The sequence below is a fragment of the Syngnathus acus genome, chromosome 1, assembly GCF_901709675.1.
Source record: "Syngnathus acus chromosome 1, fSynAcu1.2, whole genome shotgun sequence".
NCBI lineage: Eukaryota > Metazoa > Chordata > Actinopteri > Syngnathiformes > Syngnathidae > Syngnathus > Syngnathus acus.
The window spans coordinates 6,786,702-6,796,288 of NC_051087.1; the positions used below are offsets into that span (position 1 = coordinate 6,786,702).

Below are 9,587 nucleotides of genomic sequence, written 5' to 3' on the forward strand. Positions count from 1 at the left end.
TTTGGCGCATGCGCACTCCGTTACACACAGGAAGAACCGTCGCGTCCCCCCGAGGACATTAAATCTACTTAAAAAGGTACTCAAAGAACATTCCGTTGTGATATTCTGCCCTCTTTACAGTAAACCTACATGTAACTTCCAACTAGACTTTGCACCTGACGTGTATTTATTCGTAGTTCTGCGTCAGCACTGCTTTTCTCACATTGTTGTGCTAACCGGCGAGAGCTAGCTACATTTAGCATTGTACCTTCCTGTTAAGCTAACGCCAGCTTTTGTTTCATTCATGCCCCTCTCGAGTCAAGTCCATTTTTAACTTGAACGCTTACCTCCATACATAAGGACTACTCAAAATGACCAACTCAGTCGCTTTAACTGTACGTTTATGTGATTAATATGATGGCTGTCACAAGAATCTCTTCTGTATGAAAAGAGACGTATTCGGCTTGAGACGCCAACATGCACGGAGCGGCCAACTCATTAGGTACACCGGCATCATCTAATAACCACTACAGAATGTTTTTCCCTTTTTGAAGTTGGTGTGTTTAGTGACGTTACTTGTGACATTCTCATATATATATATATCTATATTTGTGCATACAATTGTAGTGTGTACTGTATACTATACTCTGCCTTTTATTCAACAAAAAAAAAGATAAACGCATGAATCGTGACAAACGTTTCGAAAATTCTCACGGCATTGAAACGTGTTTGTTGCAACTTGTGTTAAACTGTCATGGATACCAAATGTTTTTGCCTGTGGGCACACAAGACAGATATGCATGGACAACAGCGTCTTTTTTATTTTCTCTTACAGAGAAGTGGAACGTATTAAATATTCCTGATGCACAGTTTAAGGTCTATATACCAGCATGCTCTGTGTCCAACTACTGTAACGTATTGTTATCTGAGGGTCTGTTGGGAATGTCCATCTGAACCACTTTATCCTCATGAGGGTCGCGGGTTGGCTGGAGCCTATCCCAGTAGTCTTTGGGCGGAAAGCGGGGTACACCCCGAGCTGGTCTCCAGCCAATCGCAGGGTGTTCCTGTCAGAAGGAGTCCGGCAGAAAGTGTGGTTATGATGTTCTTATCATGGTGATGATTATTGCTAATTGCTACTGCTGGTCTGATTTACGGGACCTGAGGTGAAGAACTTGCTAATGCTTTCTCATGCTCAGCTCTTAGGAGCTCATCTCCAGGAGTAAAGCTGTATAAGCGAAACGAAGGAAGCGGTGCGTCGTACGGGGAGCTGCCAGTGGACGTCGTCATGAGTTACAAGCCCATTGCTCCTGCGCCGTCTGGCTCCAACCACACACCGCCTGGTTTGTTTTTACACTAACCAAATAAGCTTGTCATTCTTCAGTCACTCGGACCTGTTTTCAGAAATACGCAGCTAACAAAACATCCACTTTGTTGTTGAATTTGACACATGCTTCACGTGTGAGTTTGAAAGGTACGGCTAAGTTTGGGTTTTGTTGCTGACTTTGTTGTGTGTATTCAGGCTCCTCCGTGCCCTCTCCTTCCCTCCCGTCGTCGTCGAACTTCAGGCCAGCTTTCAGCGACTTTGGCCCACCTTCCATGGGCTTTGTTCAGGTATGCTAGCCGCACTCCAGCATATCCGTGATGAGTCACAACGGTTGAATGGGAGACTGCTGAGCTTTGTTTTTGGAGATACTCAAACGTTTTTCCCCCTACCGTGAACAGCAACACTTTATTTGATATTTGTGAATTGCCACACGCTGGCTGACAATTTCGGCAAACAACCTGTGCCATCTTTGGGAGGGTTTGAGTTGCGCATGTCAATTGGTCAAATTTTCTTTGAGCCAAACTTTTAAGGTTCAAGCAGCTTCGGATATGCTGCTGCTTGCTTAGAGCGAAAAAGGAAATGGAGAAATTACATGAGTGTCAAGAAGAGCCACAGTTGGCATTGCACTTTTAATTCATCTCAATGGAATATACGAGTAATAGGTTCATCAGTAATGTGCTCTGGTCACATATAACGCCCAAGTCAAGTTGTTATTGGTGATTTGATGCATCTCTCGTTCTCTTTCTGAAAAATCCTGATCAGCCCGTCAAGGTCAGTCAAGGGTCGACTTACAGCGAACTTCTGTCAGTCATAGAGGAAATGAGTCGCGAGATCCGACCCACATATGCTGGAAGCAAAAGTGCTATGGAGAGACTAAAAAGAGGTATTAGACACCATTTGATCATCTGCATGCCCGACACTTTGTTAAAGTAGCAAGAGTCCATTATTCACAATTCAATTTATGTAGATTTAAGACTGGCGAGGAGTGCTACAAGAGAACACAAAAATTAAGACTTAATTGATGCAGTGAAAACAAAGTCACATATTTTGATAATTAAACACCAAGCCTAATTCACTGTAATTGCTTCAGCCATCTGCATGTCTGGTAAAAGGTTTCTTGGAAAAGTTTGACTTTCTAATGAAGGGTGGAGTAGACTCGGGCTGAATATATATATTTTTCTTTTTTAGAAAATGACCATATTATCCCATGCTCAAAAGTTTGATCTTTTCTAGGTATCATTCATGCGCGTGCACTGGTCAGGGAGTGTCTGGCAGAGACAGAAAGGAGCGCCCGTACATAACCTTTACCCCCCCCTGGCCCCTCTCCCTTTCCCATCATCTGGTTTTCCTTTTTTTTTAAAAATCCTTTCTGGTTGCTTTTTACAGTTGCATTGTCCTTGTCATGCCACCAGGCCCTTCTCTTTAATATTTCCCAAAATTTTCAGGCGTGATGTGGAGATTTTGAGTCGAGCTGTGAATAAGAAGCATAGTAAACCATTTCCTAGTGGTCAACACAGCCAGAAATACCAAATGATGTTTCCTTTAAGTTAAAACCAAAACTTGTCCTCAAGTTGGGAAATGTTTTCCTTTTTCTCTTTTGAGTATCCTGAATAGAGCCCATTTGCTTTCCTGCTCACCTGCATCGGTCCTATTTTCTAGTCAATGTTCAACAAGAACTATGTACTGTACATCTCAAGTCAATTTGTTATTGTGGGAATTTTGTAAACCAAACTTTTGCAGTTCAGTATGTATATCTTAATTAAATGATAAAAAAAGTTCAGCACCTCTGTCTTTCTTCCACATATGACGGATCAATTTAGTTGTTTTGAAATAACATTTAGACCACCTGGGGAATAGGGAATTAAATGCATGAATAAACACGTTTATTAGGATTACACAATTGGTGCTTGTGTGACATTTGATGAGGGTAAGACACATCCAGTTTCACATTCAACAATTGTTTCCACAGAGTGACACAAAGTAAAGAAACAAACCAAATAGGTTGTTCACGTGAACTAAGAATAAAGAAGAAAACAACGTCCAAATGTGTTATGATTGTCAACGTCTCCATCTGCCAGGTAAATTGACGAGAAGAAAGCACTCCCGATTGCTGACCCCGAGATTGAACTCCAAAGAGACAAAAAGCTGTCTAATATTCCCAATTTAGCAGTAATTAGAAAAAAGTAAGAGAGTGCATCAAAATGGCTTGTGTGGCACCTAACAGCGTTTTACATGAGGGAACAGAAAAGTACATGCAACCGAGATGCTTGAGGCCTTGAGTTGCTATCGGCAATGAAACACTCCAAGGGAGATACAAACATTGAGTGTCTAATGGAGGGCAGAGTTTGTCTTGTGAGTGTGACTCAAACTCAAACACCAGCATGCGGTGTTTGCTATGCTTTTGTCTTGAAATTCACAGGCGTCTTCTCATTCCACTCCTTCAACCCTGATGAGAGTAACAAAAGAATAATTGTAGACAATACAACTGAGAAGAATGGACAAGTAGTCAATGTTGAACTGACTGTGGTAGCAGTTGGCGGTGGTGAGTTGTCGTTGAACAGGCCTTTGTAGCGCCCCTTCTCCTCCTTCTCCTTGGTTCGTATGCGGTCCTCCAAGGCTCGCAGCTCCTTGTTGACCGATGGTCCGAGAGACGGGTCCAGCTCCAACACCTTGGCAAAGTCCGCTCGGGCCTCCGTCTCATTCCACACCGCTGCGTGGGCCTTCGCTCGCTTGTAAAAGGCCTTTACGTTGTCTGGCACACAACGACCAGCATGTCAAACCCATGATGGTCGAACCACCAACATTATGTTGCACAAATAATAACCTATGGCATTTAACGATCTTGACAATTAATAAAATAAATATTTTCACATTGAACAACAACTCCTGTTTATAGTTGAGCATCATGCATCAAATTCTACTCTTATCATATCTTATCACATCTGCCTTGAAGCCCAAGCTGTTACAGAATAATAAGCTGAGCCTTACCCTCGTATTTGAATGTGAGGGATGAGCAGTGCTTGATAACTTCGTAGTAGTGGCCTTGAAGTAGCTTGCACTGACAGTAATTGAGGAGAAGAGGTGTGATCATGTGGTCCAGCTTGATCCACACTTCATCTCCTGGGTGTTCCTGAAATGAAACATTGAGCAGAGGTCAGACATAGTGGAAAAGCATTGATAGGGGACAGGCTGAGGCAGATCTCACTCACCTTCATCTGTAGATTTTTCAGGCAGGCGATGCCGTTGTAGTATTTGTCCGTGGCCTCCTGTATTTGGCCTTGCTTGAAGAGCATGTTGCCCTCCTCGTGCATGTGAGGCACGGAGTCCAGCTTCTCCTCATCTGTCATTGCCCACACATCGAGTTGGAATGAGCCCGGAGGAAGAACCTGCAAGCATACTGGAGCTCAATGGCAGCTTTTGCAGTCGCCGCATACAACACAACTGGATAATACAATCATCTCTTGCAGAGGAAATACAAAAATTATAATTTAAAACTCAAGTGTCTACCAGGACCCCAGCTCATACCTGCATCAGCTCAATGGTGAAGACAAGAGGCTGTGGGTTAGCCTGAAGGTGATCCAGGTCTTTGTGGCCCAGCGAGTGGTGGGAATGGATCTGAGCAATGCCACAGCAATGCCGCTGGCCTTCCAGGGGGTCTTTCCCAATGCTGATGTTCCTCAGTGACTGGGACACCAGCGGGTAGAGTGCGGTGTGCTGCGATAAAAAAACAGACCATCTCAGTAGGCCAGATGTGTACAAAAACACCTCTGACATCCTAACCAAGGAGCTCGCTCACTTTGGTGTCACATGTGAAATCTGCAATTTCTCCTTCTCTCATACTGATGATCACTTGTTCCCACACAGCTAGCTTAAACTTCTTGCCCAAGATGAGCTCCATTGGTTTGCTGCATCCACCCATGTTCCTGGAGTCATCCAGCATGGTGCCATCACACAGGCTGGTGCGGTAGTGGAAGACCACCTGGAAGAACAGATTATTCGACAAATGAATTTGGGTGATTATTTGACAAATAAACGGTTCCCCCTAGGTGCAATGCTAATGATTGCGATTGGGTGGCAACCAGATCAGGGTGTCCCCCATCTGATGCCTTGTGACTGCTAGGATGGGCTTCAGCACGCCCCGTGGGGGCAAGCGGTACAGATAATGGATGGATTATACAATGTCTATATAATAGTTATATATAAAGCCTCACTTTTTCAATTGAACTAGACGTATTCAGTTGCCTACATTCTAAATTACGTACTTATATTAAAAACTGAAAATATCTACAGAAGGCTGACAGTCTGGTCTATCCTGGCCAATCACATCTATGGAAAGTTGATTGCTACAGTAACCCAACCAATCAGCAGTGATAAACACAAGCCATTTTGTCCCGCCCATATCCGTCCATCAGATGAGGGGAAAACATGGAAAGGGGGAGGGAAAAAAAGAATACTTTTAAACCACGAAACGATTAACAACCAATTTCTTCGATGTGCGTCGACGCTATGTCTTGGAATGAGTAAAATGCTGAGGTAGCGTAAAAGAAATCAAATGTTAGCCGAGATATGACAACAGATACAAGTTAGCATTAGCGAACGGGCTCCGTCACATTTGCTAAGTATTCCCAAGACCTAAATTAAACGCAGTGACCCACAAATGAAACTAACTTTACCTTTGTTCCATCGGGGAAGGTTGAAAGCTGTCCTTTACCCGGGCTAATCAATTTTTTACTGATCCCTTCGTTCAATAGCCTTCTTGCCTCTTCCTCCATCCTTGGCAGAGTCGTAAATGACGACAAAACACGATGTTTACCGAAGACAGCCGATTCTAATATAACACGTTTCGGCTGATCAGCGCCCCCTAATGGTCGGCGGTAGTGATGTGCATTCCAGTTCTTTTAAGTGAACTGAATCTTTAGAATCGGTCCACTCGAAAAATTCGTTCAAAAGAATCGTTCTCCGAAACGTTCGCTAAACTTTATTCTTTTTTTTTTTTACCTCGTGTAGTGTACCTATTGAAGTGGCCATGAGGTGTACCTAAACACAGGCTACTTCATTAGAGAAAAAACATGGTCAAAAGTAAACTGAAAGTGAAAAGTGCCACGTTCATCGCGAGAACGGATCAGTGAGGGAACGAATCCTGACTTCCCCGTTCGCGAACGAGTTCATGGGGGAACTGCCTTCCCATGCATCAACGGATCAGTCAGTGAACGTGTTGCGTCTCCCTCCTGACGTGAACTATGTAAGCCAGAATGTAGATTTACGATTTGCCAAGGAAAGAAAGAACCACTCACTGAAACACCACTTCTTTTATGCGCGTTTTCTCCAAGCTAACGGCTAACTTTATTGCATGAAGGGATGCGCCGTTATGCAGCAAAGGGGAGATTATGCTTCTCTTTGGGTAATCTTGATTTTATAACACTTATAGTAGCTTTTAAATAACGTGTATGCATATATACGCCGAAATATTGTTATCCAATATATCTACTGCAATTTCACATTGGATTGCTGGTTTGAAATGTACTTTTAATATATATATATTTTTTTTAAATAAACATTTATGTTAAAACTTGTCTGGTATTGTATTCCTTGTTTTTATATTCGCCAATTAAAAGATAAAAATCAGACATTTGGTTAACTGCTTTATATGACAATGTGTAGGTACACCTCATGGACACTTCACGAGGTAAAAAAAAAAAAAAAGAATAAATAAATAAAGGGTTAATTGCACAATAAAAGTACACCTAGGATCGAACCAAATTTTTACTGAGCAAGAGCCCACGTCACTAACCGGTTGGCTATTTCAACCTGGCATCCCATGGTCGTCTGCATAGTTTTGTACTAGTGATGTGCATTCCAGTTCTCGAGTGAATTGAATCTTTAGAATCGGTTCACTCAAAATTTTTGTTCAAATGATAATGAACTGGCCAGTTATTAGGTACACTTGAAAATGGCGGTGTACCTAATGGAGTGTCCGTATGAATCCCTCGTTAAGTGCACCTGCGTCAAAAGTTTTAGCTCCTGCAGAACGTGAAAATGACCAAAATCTTTTCACGCAGGTGTGTTTAACGAGGGTAACTTGGAAAACATATTGGAACGCGGCCCCGAGGACTAGACCTTGACACCTGTGACCTTTGACCATGATATTTCCCTAATAAAGTGGCCTGTTATTAGGGCCACTTGAAAATGGTGGTGTACCTAATGGAGTGTCCCTGTGATTCCCTCGTTAAGTGCACCTGCGTGAAAAGTTTTAGCTCCTGCAGAACATGAAATGAGCTAAAACTTTTCACGCAGGTGCGTTTAACGAGGGTAACTTGGAAAACATATTGGAACGCGGCCCCGAGGACTAGACCTTGACACCTGTGACCTTTGACCATGATATTTCCCTAATAAAGTGGCCTGTTATTAGGTACACTTGAAAATGGCGGTGTACCTAATGGAGTGTCTGTATGAATCCCTCGTTAAGTGCACCTGCGTGAAAAGTTTTAGCTCCTGCAGAACATGAAAATGACCAAAATCTTTTCACGCAGGTGTGTTTAACGAGGGTAACTTGGAAAACATATTGGAACGCGGCCCCGAGGACTAGACCTTGACACCTGTGACCTTTGACCATGATATTTCCCTAATAAAGTGGCCTGTTATTAGGGCCACTTGAAAATGGTGGTGTACCTAATGGAGTGTCCCTGTGATTCCCTCGTTAAGTGCACCTGCGTGAAAAGTTTTAGCTCCTGCAGAACATGAAATGAGCTAAAACTTTTCACGCAGGTGCATTTAACGAGGGTAACGTGGAAAACATATTGGAACGCGGCCCCGGGGACTAGACCTTGACACCTGTGACCTTTGACCATGATATTTCCCTAATAAAGTGGCCTGTTATTAGGGCCACTTGAAAATGGTGGTGTACCTAATGGAGTGTCCCTGTGATTCCCTCGTTAAGTGCACCTGCGTGAAAAGTTTTAGCTCCTGCAGAACATGAAATGAGCTAAAACTTTTCACGCAGGTGCGCTTAACGAGGGTCACTTGGAAAACATATTGGAACGCAGCCCCTTGAGGACTGGAGGTCGACACCCCTGGTTTAAGTGAAAAGTGCCACACCCGCCCTCACCCCCACTTTCTGATTGGCTGTTTGATCTGTGACGTCACTTGGACACTCCATTAGGTACACCGCCATTTTCAAGTGTACCTAATAACAGGCCAGTTCATTAGGGAAAAATCTTGGCCAAAGCTTAACTGAAAGTGAAAAGTGTCACACCTGCCCTCACCCCCACTTTCTGATTGGCTGTTTGATCTGTGATGTCACACGGACACTCCTTCAGGTACGCCGCCATTTTCAGGTGTACCGAATAAGAGGCCACTTCATTAGGGAAAAATCATTGGCTGGTTGATCTGTGACCAGCTTCAATGCGCATTACCGACACCTATTGGTTGAAGTCATATGAACTGAAAAAAGAACGCAACACACGAATTCACATTTCCCACTGAGATTCGAACTCGAATCGTTGGATTCAGAGTCCAGAGCACTAACCACGACACTATGGAACCCTGCCTTGTGAGGGATGGTAGATACATGGTTTCATGAAATATCTAACAAGCGAATATACTGCCAAAATGGTTTTATGGGGGAGCATCAAGTAACAATGTTGCAAATATCTCCAGAGTAAAATGTTTGATTTTTCCAGAGATTTGAACTCACGTCACTGCGGTCAGAGTCTAAAGCACTAACCACTACACTATGGAACCCTGGCTCATGATCCATGGACCCCCAACCCTAGCCCCAACCCTAATCTCGCATAACGGCGCAGCCCTTCATTTTCTTCTTTGTTTTGTTTTACGGCGAGGTGGCACCAGCTTCAATGCGCATTACCGACACCTACTGGTTGAAGTCATATGAACTGAAAAAAGAAGGAATCACTTTAGGAAGTCAATCGTTCACTGAAAAGATTCGTTCTTTTGAACGAATCGTTCACTCACGAGCCAACACTATCACTCATGAGCCAACACTGGTCGGCGGGCTTGCAGTCGATTGTGACTCACTATGAAAGCTTTTCGTGCGATGAGCTGAGTTGCATATCAGTTTGTCTTGTTGAAATGTTCAAAACAGGCCCACATGTTGGAACGAGGGAGGAAGCCACAGTACCCTGATAAAATCTTCACAAGCACAGAGAGAATATGTAATATCCATACAGCAGGGCACACTATGTGAAAGCAAACCTCTGTAAACCAAACGTTAACCACTGCCTCACCGTGCTACCCTGCATTTTAAGTAAAGTATAGTTAGAGATGA

The 9,587-nt window shown here is 43.3% G+C and overlaps 2 protein-coding genes across 4 annotated transcripts; one reads left to right on the top strand and one right to left on the bottom strand.

Annotated features, from left to right (window-relative positions):
• Window positions 1–3,078, top strand: cdk2ap2 (cyclin-dependent kinase 2 associated protein 2). Of its 3 annotated transcripts, none has more exons than XM_037253869.1 (6): window positions 1–76; window positions 411–481; window positions 1,176–1,319; window positions 1,499–1,590; window positions 2,066–2,186; window positions 2,537–3,078. In XM_037253869.1, exons 2-6 carry the CDS (start codon window positions 457–459, stop codon window positions 2,602–2,604), a joined length of 450 nt encoding a protein of 149 aa, XP_037109764.1. In that variant the 5' UTR covers window positions 1–76; window positions 411–456; the 3' UTR covers window positions 2,605–3,078. The 3 variants fall into 3 exon arrangements, with proteins under 3 accessions (XP_037109764.1, XP_037109772.1, XP_037109779.1); XM_037253877.1 differs by having other exon boundaries at window positions 431–481; XM_037253884.1 differs by lacking the exon at window positions 411–481.
• Window positions 3,079–3,169: 91 nt separating this feature from the next.
• On the bottom strand, window positions 3,170–6,131 carry LOC119124167 (aryl hydrocarbon receptor interacting protein). The gene is made up of 7 exons (XM_037253856.1): window positions 5,977–6,131; window positions 5,100–5,282; window positions 4,829–5,017; window positions 4,513–4,689; window positions 4,292–4,433; window positions 3,826–4,055; window positions 3,170–3,749 (listed from the first exon to the last, which is right to left on the bottom strand). The coding sequence occupies exons 1-7, from the start codon at window positions 6,073–6,075 to the stop codon at window positions 3,744–3,746; spliced, it is 1,026 nt and encodes a 341-aa protein (XP_037109751.1). The 5' UTR covers window positions 6,076–6,131; the 3' UTR covers window positions 3,170–3,743.
• Between the last annotated feature and the right edge of the window lie 3,456 nt (window positions 6,132–9,587).